At 46.3% G+C, this 18,298-nt stretch overlaps 1 protein-coding gene across 21 annotated transcripts in view; it reads right to left on the bottom strand.

Moving 5' to 3' along the window:
* The window catches only part of PCBP2 (poly(rC) binding protein 2), a 28,469-nt gene extending 10,267 nt beyond the window's left edge, over window positions 1–18,202 (bottom strand). Inside the window, exons 1-13 of one of the 21 annotated variants that reach the window (XM_048491200.1) lie at window positions 17,941–18,200; window positions 15,144–15,282; window positions 14,727–14,750; window positions 14,593–14,625; window positions 13,914–14,030; window positions 9,594–9,725; window positions 7,776–7,904; window positions 6,390–6,464; window positions 4,600–4,686; window positions 3,705–3,746; window positions 2,412–2,484; window positions 2,010–2,048; window positions 1,130–1,185 (exon numbers count right to left, since the gene is read on the bottom strand). In XM_048491200.1, the coding sequence (XP_048347157.1) occupies window positions 1,130–1,185; window positions 2,010–2,048; window positions 2,412–2,484; window positions 3,705–3,746; window positions 4,600–4,686; window positions 6,390–6,464; window positions 7,776–7,904; window positions 9,594–9,725; window positions 13,914–14,030; window positions 14,593–14,625; window positions 14,727–14,750; window positions 15,144–15,212 (876 nt within the window). In that variant the 5' untranslated portion in view covers window positions 15,213–15,282; window positions 17,941–18,200. Of the gene's footprint in view, window positions 1–1,129; window positions 1,186–2,009; window positions 2,049–2,411; window positions 2,485–3,704; window positions 3,747–4,599; window positions 4,687–6,389; window positions 6,465–7,775; window positions 7,905–9,593; window positions 9,726–13,913; window positions 14,031–14,592; window positions 14,626–14,726; window positions 14,751–15,143; window positions 15,283–17,940 lie in introns of all 21 variants that reach the window. The other 20 variants (XM_048491201.1, XM_048491216.1, XM_048491217.1 and 17 more) reach the window with 20 other exon arrangements.
* Between the last annotated feature and the right edge of the window lie 96 nt (window positions 18,203–18,298).

Below are 18,298 nucleotides of genomic sequence, written 5' to 3'. Positions count from 1 at the left end.
CCTGCCTAATTTCATCAGCTCTTCTGCAAGCATCTGCAGCAGTCTGAGGTCATCCTATACAAAGCTGCAAACCTCTTTTGACAGTTGCCCATTGTGTCGAGTCTCAATTGTTCCCTTATCTGCAGTGCCCTCTCCTAGGGCAAGCCATTGTTCTCAGCAGTCTCAGTCTGAGGGCTGCGTGTAGTCCTGATTATATTTATGCACTTGTGGGTTCAAAAAGGAAAGCTATGGAAGACCTGTGAAAAGACAGAGCCTCCCACAAGTCCTTATAGCTGCAAAAATCTCTTTACAGTATCTGGTAGCAAAAGGGTATAATCTGGGGGTGGGGTTGCTTTTTAAGGGGAAAAGGGGGAGAGGAAAAGGCCCAGTGAATCAGAGCTCTTCCACCAGACCTATTGTTGAAGCAACAATGGTATTCCATCAAGCAGGGCCTCCTTCCCCTCTCCCCCATCCCTCCTCCTATTTTGTTCCTTCTTTCATGAGCTGTACAAAATAAGGAGCATGGGAAATGTTTGTTTTTAACTTGTTGAGTTACTATCTGGGTGATACCATATTAGACTGCTATACTTTTTATTGACACATTGTTTGAATTTTATTGTTGTTTTTATGCTGGAAACCACTCTGAGCCTGTAAGAAGAGGGGCAGGCGAAAGAAAGAAAATATGGCAACAGAACTGGGCTTTTGTACCCTGCCCTTTTTAAATGGGAACTATTCTTTCCATTCAGACCCATCTAGCTACTCAAATCCATGTCAAGTTTGCTTCTTTATTGTTCCTTTAACAGCCTGAAACAAAATGCCTCCATGCCAACTTCCAATGGTGCAACTTTTATATTAAAATCAGAAAAATGAGGAGGCAAAGCTGTCTGTTCACATCTCAGTCCATCTTAACCGAGAGTACTTTCGAGCCCTTCCAGAGAGCTAGAAGTTTAGTGTGAGAAGTAGAGGCAATCTGTTTCTATGCCACAAGTCTGATCCTCACATCCCAGTGGTGTGAGAGCATCTCAAACTACCTGGCAGCTCTTTGCAATGGCTTTTGAAGAGGCATGGAAGAGTAGGATGCTGAAGGCACAGCACTAGTCCAGTACCACACCCCTTTCCAGAACTCAGTACACCGCAGCAAAACACTTACATCATTTGGAATGGTGAGTTCGTGAGAAGTAGTCTGAGCTGACGCATCCAAACCTGCTGAGACACAGAAAAGGCCAACAATTTCAACGCAAGGTCTTGCCAACGGGCACAAAACAGAGGGCCAGGGCAGTCAGGCTAGCAGACAAGGCAGGAAATTACTGCTATCCTGAAGAGATTTCCAACAGGGAAAGAGCAAGATGTTAAAAGCCCAGGGCCCCTCTTCCTTAATGCTACAGGCTCTGGTTATAAAGCAGATACCAACAGGCCAGGTATTTACTGCACGGGGATGGGGGCAGGGAGAGACTGCACCGGTGCGCAGGCGCAAAGAATGAAAGAACCAGCAACATCCTTTACACTCCCACAAAGCAAGGGCAAACGTCCAAAAAGCCACACACACACACTTTTAAGTTTCCATTCTGGCTTTCTATTTGTGTATTAGTGCCCTTGCTGCTTCAGAACACAAGAGCAGTTAGAGGAACTCTCTCGATTAACCCACAAAACCGTGAAACAAAGGGTCCTGACTTCAACACCACATCATCCCAGATGTTTAGGAACTGAATGCATGACATACACACATGTACAAGGCTGACCTTCACAAGCAAGCAGCTGTCCTAAGAAAATGAAAGATAAGGCACTTCATTCTTTCGCTATTACATTCTGCTCTCCAACAGGGAGATTCCAGCTGGATTCTTCTCTGACGGGTGGGAAGTCTGAACTGTCGTACCTATACTGCTTCACTATGTTGTGAAGTTCTTTACACTGTTCTATGGTTAGCACAACTTGCTGACTGGGAAAAGAAATCTCCCCCCAGAATTAACACACAATACAGCAACTGCAGGTTTGGTTTTTGTTTGGTTTTTGTTTTTTGTTTCAGTCATTACCCCAATAGCTTTTCTCATCTGGAGAGCTGGATTCAACGCCTGTCAAGATACAAGGGACAATAAGTGCGGGTGGTCCTAGCTGAACCCCTATCAGACTTTAAGCAAAAACAAACGTTCATACAATTTTGGCACAACTGCCCCGATCCTGGCAGCCACAAGGCAACAGTAACTGGCAAACCTGTTGAAAGGGCGACTTGGGAGAGAAGGAGAAACCATGCCCTGCCTGGTCACCTGGTGTCTTGCTTCCAGGGGCACTGACGTCCACCCACTCCGAGATAATTTACCTGTGGATTTTGTCTTTTTCTAAGCGAGATAACCGAGCTTAAGCCCATATCTGTGTTAAAGGCTAAGTGGTACCTCTTGGGACGGCTAGCTTAGACGAGAAAGAAAGAATTTTCATACCACTGAATCCAGTGTTGCCATGAGACATGGGAAAGTGTGACTGTTGCATTGCCAACTGGTGCAGCTTGGTCAGCTAGAAAGGGGGAGAGAGTGGAAACAAAAAAGCCGACGTTAGGGATTTCGCAGGCCTACTCGTTCAGCACACAATTCAAAAGGAGAAAAACAAGACACTGCAAGCTGAGCATGAGGCGCTGCCCGTTGGGGGCAGGAGATTTAGGAGGAGAAAGACTGGGTTAAGGAGCAAGCGCTTCCCTGAGCACAGATGGGTGCAGATAGAAGGAAAGCCCTGTGGGTGCCAGCAGGCCCCAACACCCATCTCCAAGTCCCCTGGCTCAACAGAAGGCATCTGCAGTGAAACCGTGACAAAACACTAGGAGACAAAGCACAAACAAGGCAAAGTAACACAGAGACTGGTTTGCAGTGGTGCTTGGGACTACACCATGCAGGACTCTGTCAAGCATTTGGAAGGGAGAGGTATATCATGAGGAGTGACCAGAATGAAGTCAGATGCTCTCCCCAGTATTGAAGTGCAATTTTCTAGCTCTTCTCCCCCCCTCACTCCTGACCTACATTCACTTCAGCCCCACCGTCCCCTGCTCTAAATATACTACGGAGCAGAGATCGGACGCCTAGGCGCCCTTCCGTAAGAAGCTGGAAGTACCTGCATCTAGCTCAACACCAGGAGGGACTAGTAAAAGGAAAACAGGGAGGACAAACATCCTTGCGTGTCATGTAGAAAAACAGCTAGCTAAGTGGCTTTGTCGGAAGCAGAAATTGCATTAAGGAAAAGGCATCTCGCAGGAAAGCCCCACCACCTTCTAGCCACTCCTGCAGAGACTACGCGATGCATCCAGCATCCCATTTGGAGCTCAAAAGCAGAGGCCTGAGGCGCGCCTCCCCTCCACCACCACGGTGAAGCACACTACATCAGAGGCCCTGTGCCCTGAACCAAGAACCACAATGACAGTATACCATGGAGTTTTGTTGTTTTGTTTTTTTGGGGGGTGGGGGCTTCGCATCAAATTAGTGGCCGGGGCAGCACGAAACCGGACCTTGCAAAAGTGTACCGAGCTTCGCTGTGCAAGTGTGTCACGGGCCGGCAGAAAAAGGAGGACAGCTCAAGATTGGCTACATAAAAGAAATAACTGAAAATTTGTGGAATCTGTTTTAGATCAGATTTTTTTCGGTTTCAAATCAAAACAGACTTCTAAAACTGCTTGTCGAGAAAGTGTGGAGAAATTTTGAAGGGAGAAGTGGGGTGATTTCAAGACAAGAAGTGTAAACAAAACTTACATCTGGCTGTGGAATGGCATACTGTCCTTGAATGGTATAGGCCTACAAAAAGGAGGAAAACAGTCCTATTAAAAACCATCGGACAGCCACCCAGTGACAGACAGATTTTCAACTAGGCAGGAAGCCAGAGAGCTGAGGGGGGGAGAATTGTTGGTGGGAAGCCTGAAGACAGGTCCTCTTAAGGGGCTGCTTGAATTGGCTAGGTGTACAGTGTGAGAAGGGAAGCTGGTCCCCGCCACAAAAAGGATTGGTATTAGTAGCTGGTTGTTGAAGATCTGTTGTGTAGTGGAGGACTGGACAGTGCTACAAGCCCTCCTTGTCCTACATGAATACTCAAAGCCAGACCCAGAGGGGAAACTGAATGACCTCCTATGCCTCCAACTGCTTTTAAAAGCTAAGAGGAGCCGGCTGGCCGTTTACCCCATCCCGCTGAGTCCCCCCTCACTCCATACTCCTAGAAACATGCCATGGACAAGCTACAGCCAGGAGCTGGCTAATTACACTTAATGGCAGAAGCGCATTTGGAAGAATAGGGAGATGTGCAGCAGCCAAACTCGACAGTTCTGGGAATTACTCTACTCAAAACAACCCAGAGAGGCAGTCACTGTTACAGGGATTTGCTCAACACTAAGTGAGGCGGGGGGGGGGGGGGGATACGAGTCTCTCACTTCCAGGGCCCTGGGAGGAGTGCAGCCCCAAGCTGGAATTGACCAAGCAGTTCCCACCTGCAGGGCTGCTTACTGTCCTGCCAGGCAGTGTTTGGTGGCCTTAATCCAGTTCCCAAACGAACAGGAGTTCACAGCACAAGCCGCCACCACCAGTCTTGCCACCCTTGTTGGCAGTCTCAAAGAGGCCAAGGATTGAATGGGCCATGGAGACTGAACTCCCCTCTCACCTCTTGAGGTGGTCCCTCCAGGTCAGAGTTGAGGCACATTGATGGGGCGGTGTGGGGGTAGCTTGCACTGCCGCTGCTGTACCTGTCCTGTGGATAAATAGAGGACTTCAGTCTCCAGGGCTGTCAATCCAAAACCTTTCGCTAATACCAAAGTAATAAATTAACTTACTCTGATCAATGACTAGCCTGTACTAGACAGATGCTGGCTTACTCCGACTCGTGTCACATCAGCAGCACAGATGACAATGCAAGGTTTCCCTGGGGGGAGGGGGGGAAACAACCCCCCCCAACTGTCTGCACCTGTTTGGGGGGGCAGGAAGGGGGCCTTGCTCTCGAATGGCATAACAGGGCTACGATGCCACAAAATTCATCGCTAGGTGTGAGCAAGCTACAACAAATCGGTCACCTCCGAAGTATCTTTCCGCTGCCTAGCAAGCAAGCTGTCAGAGCCTCTGGAAGGTAGGTAATATGAACGAGGGGGGAGAAGAGGGAAGGGTCTGAGCGGGAACAGGACCACGACAGCGCCTTTTCTCCCAGAACAGTCATCAGCCAGATCTCCCAACATAAGCGGCATATAAATTTATAGGCTCTGGGTGCGCTCCAACCAGACCTGGCCAGTTGCTGCCTCTGCTTAGCAACTGCTGGTTGAAGCGATCCATTAATACCCAGCACCACCATTTCTCACTCGTACAGATCTCTAAGCCTCTCCCCTTCCAACACACTCCTAACCTATTTCTGAAGCGACTTATCCATTAATGTCATCCTCTTCAAAAAAAAAGGAAGAAAAAGCTTATGGGGGGGGGGGGGTTGAGGCAATGTGCTCAACAGCAGCCAAATGACCAAGTCCTCAAGAGCGTTCCAACTCCGCTCCACATAGTCATGCAAGAGGCATGTAGTTCTGAGACTCTCATTTCTCAAATCCACACACACCCCAATCTGATGCCACAGCTGTATGCTCGAAAGGGCTGCAAATGTCGGCAAGGCAGGCCGGCTGGCTTTTTAAGCGTGCCTCGCTGAGTCACCCTATGCTCACACAACCCTTTTGATCTCCTGGGCTTCAGATACTTATCACAGGAATCCAGCCAGCCGAGAGACTGACGATCCATCCTGTAACATCCACAACATGGCATCTTCAAACTAACTGTTTTACTCTTGATCTCCACCCCTCCCCTATGTACTTGAAGCAGCTTACCGACTTAAACAAGAAAATGAGCAAGATTCAATAGCGTGCATCGTATTTAAGCTAGCCACGTGTCTTTCCAGTTGCCCTTAAGACATGAAGGAAGTTGCTCCAAGTTGCTGTAGAAGTTGGCATTGACGCCAGCCACAATCTCCTCCTCACTTCATCAATGCTCAGGGCTCTAGGTCTCCTGTCTCCCGTCCCTCTCATAGTCAGCCCCTGCTGCTTCAGAACTTACTGTTCTGTCCTAATCAGGGCCTCCTAAGACAATCAATCACTCCAGCTTGAAACGTTACCTCAGGACTAAAAGGTCAGAGACAAATTTAGACTAGCGAATGGGCCTATCTGGAACAGATTGGGCATTCCAGATGAACTCTCACCTACAAACCCAGTTACAGACTACACCAATTCCCAGTGAACACCAGAGCCTGAACATTCAACAGCAGCCTCCAAAGAACAAAACCAAAAGCAGCAGAGGTAGCACTGCACTGACCAGGTGGGCAGCACAGGTGATAAGCATGCACAGAGTGGTTTGATGTGTGCTGGAAGTGTTGAAGCTTGGTAGGCTACTGCCCCCACCCATGCCCAGCGAGAGGAAGAAGAGCCTTACCTGACCGCCTGCAAAGATGACAGGAGAACTGGATGGCTTAGGCCGGTAGGGGATGGTAACACCTTTTGGGGGAGACTAAAGAAGGGGGGGGGAAAAAACAACCAGGTCAGTTACCAAGGAGTCACTCTCTCTCCAGCACAGGCTCTCTGACAAGAACAGCCTCCTCTTTCAACAAACACCTAAGAAAAGCAGCCGAGGTCTGCCAGGAGAATCTGATGCAGGCCTAAGTATAGACTGGCTGTGAAACAAGGGCAACTATGTGAGACACTGATGTGACAAGGGGACCGCTCAAGAAAAGCCACAGCACAGAGTCCTCCACAGAGCGGATTTAGACTGATTCTCTCAATGCTGCAACATTGCCCACAGGCGGAGTGGCTGAGGGCCAGGCTACCCACACTCCCATCAATATGATACAGGAGGGCTGTGCTCCCAACAACCTGGCATGCCCTTGTGTAGGAAGACAGCTGTCTCATTGGCATTTTCTGGGTTCATATGATCTGTTCCCCAGCACAATGCCTGGAACTCACATTACATAGTTCCTTTCTCTTTTTAAAATCTGCTCACTTGCAAACAAGGAATATTACCTCTAGTTAATTAGAACTATGCCTTCCTCCCCAACAGGAATCCAAGGCAGTATACATTTGTTAGGCTGAATGTGTTTGACTGGTCCAGGTTTACCCAAAACCTTCCACAACAGAGTGACGATTCCAACTTGGATCTTTCTGGATCCAAGACGGATACAATAACCACACTTTTTTATTCAAGTGGCTAAAAACCCTGTTTCCAGGAAATGCTGGGGATCACAGTACCACCACCAGTGGAGGGATTAAAATAATTTAACAACTGGTTGTTTACAAGCACAATTTTAACAACGGGTTCTGCTGAAGTGGTGCGAACCGGCTGAATCCCACCACTGACTACAACCACACTGACCCTTCTATGAAAGAAGTGTGCCCCCACTATGTTTCCAACAGTTACTTGTGATTCGATCCCACAGGTTTGCTCCAAGAGTAAAAATTGGCGTCTTAAGAACCCCCCCAACTCAGTCAGTATCCAACATCAGCAATGCCTTCTCCAAGCACTGCTTCAACCACTGCATATCATCGCTAAGGTGACAGAAACTGAAGCACCCCGCTGCTACATTGTGAAGCAAAACAAGCATGCCAATGCAGCTGTCAGCACAGGGAATTCTGTATCAGCTGTTCCAAAACTAGAGCGCAGCTGGCCACAATCCAGTGACAATGCCTCCTTTGCCCTTCTGCTGAAGTCTCCAAAGCTTTTAGCGGTCAGCCCTCTATTTATACAAATCCTAAGGGCGGTATGGCTGCTGCTTTTTGTGGCCTGGAGACTTGAAAGAAAGAAGGCTGCCCCACCCTCATTACTTACCTCCAGCATGACCACACAGATCTGTTTGACGCATTCAATGATGGACTGTGGGATCCCAGCAATGGTAATTGCTCTCTCGGTAGAGTTGGGCAGCATGTCTCCTGCCACCTGGACCTGTGCCCCTGTGCTCTTAAGATTAAAAACACCAAGTCAGCCGTTCTGCTTCGTAATTTTTCCCCTGACCTACAGCACAATTACTGGTTGCTTCTAGGTGGAAACATTATATCCTCTGTCCACATAGAGATGGAGAGGTTAATGCTAGCCACGAGCAGAAACGCAGGTTTATCGTGTGACCACTGTGACGCCACAAGCAATAGGATCTGCCTGCTGAAGAGCAATCTGGCATGATAAGGTGGCTCCAAACTCTGTCTCTCATCCAGGAGAGAAAATGTCCCTCTCGTGATTACACAAAAAGCCTGATAAATGAAAGCCCAGTCTAGCATGCAAATACAGGAGGTGGGTTTTTTAAATTATGTTCAGGGACCAAGGCTGAATCCCTCACTTCCCTTTTACACCTCTTCTGATACTCTGCTCTACAGTTAGGCCTTACTTGTCCTCATCAGAAGTAGTGATTTCACAAACATCTGGATCAACATAGTCTATTTATTCTACTCAGGGTTAGCTTGGAATATTTTGGCCTGGGCAAGAAAAAAAAGCCAATTTAAACTTGAGAGCTAGTCCTGAAACATGGCTCAAATGTTAAGAGGATTACATTAACCTATGTCTACATGTTCATTATGGTAGAAGAGATGGTAGCCTCCCAGCAGTCCTAAATCTGTTGCTGGTGTTAAAAAGTAGTTCTTGCCAGTGTGGCACACTGTCCAGTGTAGAGGCGAAAACTACTAGAGCTTGTGTTTCCTAAAGAGTAGGGCTGTCGAGATTTTAAAAAATTAATCCATCCCAACCATAGAGAACAGTAAACAAATCTAAATTAAAGATAACAGCTATCTCCTATGCTTTAAGAAGGGTTAAGTGAACTGAAAGGAACATAAAACATTCCTTTTTCCTCCCCATGTTCTGTTCCATTACGTGCTGTGCAAACTTTCTGTCAATGTTACCATGCATAAACCCCTGACTAAGAACAGGCAAAATACGGAGGGGTCGTTAACTCAAAAAGATTTTTCCTCACAGCACCAATATTTTTCTTGTTCCGCTTACTGGTCTGTCTTCAGGACTGATGTCAAAATGACATCAACACGACAACCTCCTGTTACTTTATACTGATGCTGCAATTAAGATTAGGAAATGTAAACCATGGGACGTGTCAAAAGATTTGAGTTTAAGAAAAAGTGCACAAGGAAAGTTTCAGAGTTGCAAGGATCCATAAACATTTTCAGGGGTCAACGGTGACTTGCACTGTATCCCTGTGCTCTAAGTAGTTCCCTAAAGACAAAGTTGGTCAGTACCTCCTACAAGCAAAGGTTAAGCTTCAGTTCTCACTGTGCATTCTTCCCAATTAATATACAGAACAGATGAAGTCTGTTAAAAGACAACCTAACAGGGCAGAAATGGTCCCAGGCTCTACCTGCCCTGACTCGGTTCTGCCACCTATTTGACAATAAGATCAGAAGGGATGCAAAGGGAGGGCAAACTTACAAAAAGCCCTTGACTGCACTATGCCTGGCTCCAGCTAGTCTAAGTGTCATGAGGCCTAAATATAAATGGCTGTATTAAGCCAAATGACGCAAAGTACTCATTTGGGTACCATGCGTTTGTCACAGGGTAGGATGGATCGGGAGGGGGCTAGATGGAGGGGAGTGTGGAATCTGGAGACAGCAGCAAGGAACCTTTGCAGGACTGGGAGTCAAGCAGACGTACCTCTCTGATCTCCTTGATCTTGCATCCTCCTTTCCCAATGAGAGAACCACACTGACTGGCAGGGACCACAAGTCTCAGGGTAACGGGTGGCCTGCTAGAGGCCGTGCTGTTGGTCATTGAGCTGCTGATATCCTGAGAAACAGAGAATGTTTAAGTTTGAACAACTTGGGCTTCAAATATGCCGACTGGAAAGGGTGGCGTAGAAATCTCAAAATAAAATAAAAATACAATAACATTCATCCATTTCTTCAGCCGCAGAAATCTCAAATTCAGATGCAGTTATTTTGGCAACACATATATCACAAAATTTGACTACAATCTAAATATTCTCTTTCAAATGTTATTATGGACCACTAATATTCAGCTCCTGAATGTGCTGAGTCAAAAGATCAGGTATACTTGTATCCAAACAGATAGTAACGGAGCTGTCAATTCAATTTTCTTCAGTACCTCATCCAGAAGACTGCATACTCCTGAGCTAGACTCAGAGCAACCAGAGTATCATAGACATTCAGCAGTAAAGTCGCTTCACAAGCAACCAGAAGTAGGCACTTGCATTTCCCAAAAAACTCCATTTTACCAACAAAGAGATCTTTACTTTGTATGGAGCACCAGTAACGATAAGGTTTGTTCTATAGCTTCCAGATACTTTTTCCCTAGGGAATGTGTTCAGAATATGCAGTTCTACTGACATGCTAAAGAAACCAGTTTCCATCAGCATTATTTGCCATTGTAAGTATGAGCCAATGGCTGTTACTATAAATCACATCCCGCACTGTGGAACGGAACACAGAATTGCAGCTAGATGTTATAATCTAATTTAGCCCAATAAAGTCAAGCTTTCAGTTGTCTGGAAATTAGAAACGGAAACTGTATTTGCACAAGGGCTTCAACACGATATCTTCGAATTCTGGCCATGATGGAAACTGAACTAATTACAGTCCCTAAAAATCTAAACTTGATGGCTGTAGTGCAAGCTTCAGAGCTCTATGTGGAAAGCAATGAGACACCACTTTCCACGTATCAAAGACAGCAACTCAAGGCAACAAAAGGGGATGGGGTCAAGCAAAAAGGTTCCGATTACCGCCATTCAGCTAAGGCTCAGGTGCTGTACTTCAGCGGTCAAAAGACAAAGTTAATACACCCAGACAGAAAACCATTTACTTTTAAAAGGGACACAAACATCAATATGTGGCTTTTTGAAACGTTTCACTGCTAGAACAAGGCGAAGGCCATCTGACCAATGCGGAGCAAGGATTACATCTCCTATTCTATGCTTGTTCAGGGTGGCATAATCCGAGTCTCAGTACACTGCTCATCAGATGCCTCATCATATTAATTGCCTTGAGTTACACGGGGCCATCTACTTTGAATCTCACTGAGAAAGGCAGAAAATAAATACTGTTTAAAAAAATAGGAACCTGCAAAGATGAAAGATTAAGTCCAACCAAGTCGCAGACCAGCAAACCAAATTTGGAGGTGCTGTCTTGAAACAGCACCAAGATGATCAGCTAGAGCAGTGGCTCTCAACCTTCCTAATGCTGCGACCCTTTAATACAGTTCCTCATGTTGTGGTGACCCCCAACCCTAACATGTATCCATTTTACAGATGGAGAACACTGATGCAGAGTCTTAGGCGACCCCTGTGAAAGGATCGTTTGACCCCCAAAGGAGTCGCGACCCACAGGTTGAGAACCACTGAGCTAGAGGAAACCATGTCTCCAGCAAGTTACTAATTTGGTAGGTAGCTCATTAGGGGATCCACTTATGCCACTAGCTCAAGATGGCAATGCCAAAAAAAGAGTTGGTTTACATTTTCAAAACCAACAGTCTTAGCATCAATTATCAGGTCTGCATGTTAGGCTGTAACCAAGGGAAGACAAATATGTGGTCTTGTTCCAGTTCTAGACACTTCAACAGCAATAAAAGAAAGAATATGGGAACAAAGTTTGATTCAAGTCCCAGGATATGTGAAGCAGAGAACTGTTCCACTGCTTTCTCTCCTCCCACCAGCATCATAAAAGTTACACAGATCTACAGTCACTGTTTTGGATCCTTAACCAGAAAGAATAATAGTGCAAGTTCACAGCTTGGCTAAGTCCAAGTGATCCTGGAGAGGGGGGTGTTTCAGTCCGATGGAAGCTATCACCTCCTAAGTGAAGTCAAGGCATTACAATTGCCACCAGGAGGCCCAGATGTCTCGAAGAAGACTCCTACTGGAGCAGGCTGAGATGCCACGACTGCTACAACAACTGCAAAACATCAGTAGAGTGCCAATCATTTCTCCTACCGTGTTTCCCCGAATATAAGACAGTGTCTTATATTAATTTTTGCTCCCAAAGATGCGCTATGTCTTATTTTCAGGGGATGTCTTATTTTTCTGTGTTCTGTTCGTCGGGCATGCTTCCAAACAAAAACTTTGCTACGTCTTACTTTTGGAGGATGCCTTATATTTCACACTTCAGCAAAACCTCTAATATGTCTTATTTTTAGGGGATGTCTTATATTCGGGGAAACAGGGTAGGAATCACAGCATCTTGGGCTCAAGTCAGAAAAGGGCAACTTTGAGGTGCTGGCTGGGGACAGCCAAGAACAATAAACCCACAGACGTTATATGCTAGATGCTGCCGCTGCAGGTACTGGCTGGTGTATGCACAAATACCTTTGTGGGGAACTGCTTGTGAGGCTGGATTGAAAGATGCCCTCTATCCTTGACACAATCTCCCAAGATTGACACCTAGTGCTTCTCACTCTGCAGGTGGTCAAACTGGAGTCAGCTCTGGGCTTTGCTTCTGCAAAGGTTGCAGGTGGTCCCTCCCCTAAAGCAGGGAGACTGAGGGTGGCAACATGGCACACACAGGGGCCATCCTGGGGCACAAAGGCAATGGCTTGCATCCATTGGACTGGAGGATTTCCACCTTGAGTGCAACTCTCTCACCTCTCCCTGTCTGCTGAAACTCAGAATTGGGGGAGGGGGGGATTTTGAACTGCAGTGGGAAGGGGGAGGCAGAGAAGCTGTGCTCCATGGGTGGAGATTCTTCCATCTGTGGAAGCATCCTGGTGAAACGAAGCTCCAAGGGGGAGGCTGCAGTGCTCACCCATTAGAGGTTTAGCAGTACAGATTTGTCTCAACTGTTTCCATGCTCAATGAAACATAGAGGTTGCTTTCTAGCCTGGGGGACTGGTAGCCTGCAACAGGAAAATCTGCCCAAGAAAAGGGGGCCTTGGATGACAAGCAAGCTTAAGTGATGCTTGTCTGGGGAAAGGAAACCTAGCTGTAGCCTTACCTGTAAGACAGGTACACATCCATAGACCTCAAACTTTCCCCTGCCTCTTCTAAGCAAGTTTTCTTTGTGCCAGCAACCAGCTGTTTAAGTCACATTTGCAGAGAAACCCAACTCCGATTGTGAAATTTCAATTTGGTACCACATAAGTAAAAATAACAAAGGAGAGGAAGTGTTGCAATTTTTTAAAATCATGACTACCTGGGACAGGGTCTAGGGAATAAGCCTGGCTCTTAGGTCCAACAAAAATTCAGCTAAACATGGACTAGGGTGAAAGCTTTACAGCAAGACCACAATGTGCATACTAAAAAATTGACTTTTATGCCAGCCTCAAGGTGAATTATTATCTCTTGTGTTACTGTATTTCTGGTCTTTGGGGTTCCAAGTCTTAACGCATAACTAACCTATAGCTCAGACAAAGGAAAAGGCTACTTTGCCCATTAGCGTGATTTTGAAAAGCAATGAATGAACAAGCTCTCCATATTTCCACAATTTGCTCAATGTACCCCTACACTCTTGAACAGAATAACACCACATATTTTTATAATGCTGAAACCAAGTTACCTAAACCTCTCAAAAATCTAGTGTCCATCACATGCATTGTGAAAACCTGTTCTCCACTGAATGCAGTGTGCGGCTGAACAAAGCTCAGCTAGCTTTCTCCTAGGATTGAACGCCAGAGGATTTCTGCTGAAAGAAGGGATGATGATTTTCACCAGGCCCCACTACCACCCACAGCATAGATGTCACATGCTGTTCTTCGGGGCTCCCCATCCCCCATCAGGGGACATTTTGATATGTAGGAAGGGAACTGGGCAGCAAGGAAGTTGTACCCTGCTGACAGAGATTTGTTCATCAGTGTAAGTGTTTGATGGATTCCAAAGTGCTTTTGTGCAAAACAAAATATTTGCCTCTAATACAGAAGTGTCATGGAACACACATTGCTCTGGTTTCATTCCAGTAAAGGAGGAACACGTATTTCTTCTATTCACGTCCCAAGACCTACAGGCCTAGACAATACAAGATCAACACACACCTCTTCCAGTTTGTCAATGATCATAGCAAATGCTTTGAAGATGGCATTGGTGGGTCCAGCAAGAGTGATAATCCGTTCTGGGCAGTTCCCTTCTGAGATGTTAATGCGAGCACCACTCTAAAGGAGGAATAAAATTTGTTGCAGGTCAACTAAGGCTGGCACTTGCAATTCCATCCTTCCTCCAAATTTGAATATCTAAGTAAGAACTTTATTGCGGTCAAAGACCAGCCCTTAAAAGTTTCGACATCATTTTGTCAGTAAAATACCTATATACAAATCTGATGCACCTTCAGCTATTACACCATATTATCTAAGTAAGGCTACAATCCAACGTACACTCACTTAGGGATAAGCCCAATTAACTCAGTCCGATCTACTTCCTGCATGCAGAGGATCAGATGGCTCTTTTTTTTTTTTGCATCATTGAAGCAACCAAGCGGCCCAAATCTGGGCTCACAGCTTTTGAAAGCTGCAATATAAATTATTACAGCTCAACTCTACAGACCTCCCTCCTCCTACATCCAAGTTACGACTGGGTAAGAGTACCTTCACATTTCATCTTATAATCCCCGCCAACTCACACACACTCAAGCTGCTTTTACTACTCGTAAAATGCCCTGGTTTATCTTAAAAGACACTTGTAGCCCACACCTCGGGTCTTTCCTCCCAAAGGACCTACCTCTTCACGCATCTTCTTCACGGATTCTCCTTTCTATATAAACAAGTGGAGGAGGGGGGGGAGAAGAACAAACTGGTTATTAGTGCCCTAATTTGAAGAGGAATAATAAAGTAAAATTAAACTGCATCACATACCTTCCCGATAATGCTTCCAACCTCCTGCAATAAGAAACAGCAAATTTCAAACACTCTCAGAACCACATAAAATACTAATCCTCACTATTAACAGCAGATACTTTTTAAAAAAATTGATACAGTACCCTTACCACGGAACGCGTATAATGCACAAACAAAATCACATAGGAGTCCAATTAAAAGTACTGTTAACAAGGAGGCTTTATCTGTTCTCCAAAAATACTCATCTAGTCTATTTTTATTAAGGGCTGCTGAGTTATGGATACCTTCCACTAGGATTAATGCAGTGCTGCTAAAAAGAACACGGCACACAAGAGCAAGATGATGTTTTAATTTGATCAGACAACTGGGTTTTCTAAGACATTTACTGTGACCTAGTTTCAGTCTGAAGCAGACAAGACGACACAGTGCAAGTACCTTTCCATGCATAAGTAGGCGAATGGTGAGTGTGACATTTAAACCTCCTTCGATAACACCGGTGTCCATCTTGAGCTGTGTTCAGTTAAGTCAGGCTTAGTCAGTGGTCAAATCTTTGGTCACTGGGGGGGAAATCGAACTACAACAGAAAAATATGTGGATCAAACAAGGAAAGGTGAGTTTTAACATTTGTTCACCCTCCTTTCTTGAGGAAGAACTGAACCCCTAGTGTCCCTTGTCCCAGTGTAATTTGTTCCGGTAATACATCGAGCAAACTGACAAGCTGTCAGAAACCGCAGATTTACAAGTGTTCATTGCGGCTAATTGGTTGATGCCCACAGGCTCACACCTTTCATATGTTTAGTCACAACCTGGTCAGGTGGTACTTGGCAGCCAGAAGTGTTAATTCTTATTAAGGACCATGTGCTAAAGCTGATCCATGAGGCACACCAGGATGACACCAAGGAAGCACATCCCCCCTTGAATACCTTGGATGTGCCATCTCCTCTTCCCCCTCCCTTGCCAGGAGAGAGATCAATTGTCACTTTCACTCTCCAGCTCGACTGCTGAGAAACCCACAAATAACTTCAGCAGAGATGCTTCCCCCAGTCACTTTCAGAGTCTTTCCCATACCAGACATTGTGGGGACCAATAAACCCACACAACAAAACTATTTAAATTCCATGACTTTTGAGGTCCAACTATATGACAAGTGCCACAAACGTCTTTTCAAAACTTGGACTTGCACCAAATAAAGTACTTCTGACTATGTATAAAGGATGTTCCCTTTACTACAGGACAGTCGTAATACTGACCAATGTAAACCAGTACATGGTTTACATAGTAAGAATGGGAAGACCGGGTGTGTGTGTGTGTGTGTACCTTAAAACTACCAATTTTGAAAACTCCCCATGTAAATTCTCTACAAGTAAAAAATCTAGAAGGAATTCTCCAAGTTAGGATTCAAAGATCTGAGTGACCCTGCAGTCTTGAGGGGTTCTTTCCATTCTACTATCTCACAACTTTACCCCTCTATTCTGCTGCATGCATCAACAAGTCTTCAAATCAGCAAGTTGTAATATGGTATTTAGCAAAAACAGGATAGCACAATGCTTTATTTTAAAGACAAAGGATCTTTAAGTAAGCATTTGAACTTTGGAAAAATCAATGAAGTTGAAAAAATTATTTTTAATATTTGTAACACTAGGTTAGCTAGCAAAAACCCTGAAACCTCAAAGGCTTTTATGGCTTTTACTCACATTTAAGATTTGCCATTTTTGCCACATTACCTAGGTTGGCCCAGATGTTTAAAACAGCATTATTTGCAGTCTGACCAAATGCTTCATTATTTACCTCCCTACAATTGACTTCAAATATTGGAGGTGGGCACAAATTCTAAACGATGCTGCTTTCCAAAACTAACAGTTTCGGAATGCCACAGATTTCAAGTTACTACTCACTAAGACTGTCTGGAATTTTTGGGATTTTGTGATGGAATCCACATCACATTAGAGTTATAATGAAGAATACAGACCAACCTTCCAATTAGCATAGGCCTAATACCAGAAAATCCTATTAGGAGCACTTCATCTCTCCCCCCCTTGAACAAATTCCCCTCTCAAATCTGTCCATTCTGCTTTGCACCTTTCCCACCCCCCCCAGCAAAACAAAATCAGATCTACACACTACCTCATCTCTAAGCCATGCATACATTTAAATGCATGGCAGTTATTGAAATGTGCTACTTCAATAGTTTAAAGAAACTTGTCAGTTTTACAGACCATCTTTTTTATCAAGCTAAAATTCACAATCTGCAGTTTTACATAAATTTTTAAAAATATTCCTACTTGGACACGTCAAAAACTCTAAATTTTATGTCAAGTTAATGAAGTTGAAAAATGTATTTTAATATTCATATTTATCACGCTGAGCCTTTCCGGGGAGGACGGCATATAAATTGAACTAACAAAATAAATAAGGTAAGTTCATTGGCATATCGACTCTAAATCGCCACCCCCGCCCACCCCCATTGGGTTACAAAACTTCTCACAAGGACTTTCCTCCCACTGAGACATAAGCGGTCTAAAAAAGGGGGGAGGGGGAGAAGCGCAGGGAAGACGAAGAGGGCGCTGCACGCATTACGGCCTCTCTTCTCTTTTGTAAAATTAGGTACTACAACATTATAGCATTTGCATATTTTTGAAATTTTGTTTTCCCCTGTTTTTAACGCTGATCAACTGTGACTCCTTTTAATTATTGCATTGGATTCTACTTTTGATGTCAATAAAGGCCTATGGATGTACTTGGCTCCTGTTCTCCCTCCAGCGGAGAGATGAACCCGCCCGGCGCCGACTCACGGCCCTCCTCCATCCTCCCAGTCGGCCGCGTTCGCGTCAACACCGCCTCCTCCTCCACCTCCTCCCAGGGCAGAACCTCCGCCCCTCCCCCCGCAGCGCGCGGCCCAGGCTCGGGCCTAGCTTCCCTCCCAATGTGACGCAGCAACAGCGCCCCCCCCGCGAACCACGCTCTCGGCCTCCCTTTTCCCCTCTCTTTCCTCGCGCTCTCCGTTCCGCAGCTGTTCTCCAAGACGCAGGCGAAGGCCGCAGCGCCGACCCCCACACCGCCAACTTCACACACGCACTCGGGCGCGACTAGGCCGCACTAGGCCGCAGGCCATCCCCGGGCTGGCTTACCACCGCGGCCGGCCTTGGTAGCGGGCGACGGGGACGCGACGCTACGCGAGGCCGGGGATTTGGATTGGAAGCGTAGGGGGGGAAGGGAGGGAGGCAGCCCTTACCTGGCGGCGGTGGTTGGGCCCGGCCGCGCGCGCGTTCAGTCACTCTCTCGGGCGGGGGGAGGGAGTGGGACGGGGGAGCGGGAGGAGGGAGGGCGGGCGGTGCGCGGGTCTCCGGGGCGGGCGGAGGGAGCGGGACGGGGGGAGGGGAGGAGGAGAGAGCCGGGGCGGGCGGGCGGGATGGCGGCGGCGGGAGGAGGGCGAGGGCAGCGGGAAGGGGCTGCGACAGCTGCTCTTGCGGCGGCGGCCTCGGCGGGTCTGGGAGGGGGAGCTGGAGAGCGGGGCGATTTCAACCCCGCCTTGACCCGGAAGCTATAATCTCCCTCCCTTCTCCTCCCCAGTGCAGACCTCTTCTTACGCG

This window comes from Sphaerodactylus townsendi, linkage group LG03 (genome assembly GCF_021028975.2).
Source record: "Sphaerodactylus townsendi isolate TG3544 linkage group LG03, MPM_Stown_v2.3, whole genome shotgun sequence".
NCBI classification, from domain to species: domain Eukaryota; kingdom Metazoa; phylum Chordata; class Lepidosauria; order Squamata; family Sphaerodactylidae; genus Sphaerodactylus; species Sphaerodactylus townsendi.
This window is presented reverse-complemented; position numbering and strand designations above follow the sequence as displayed.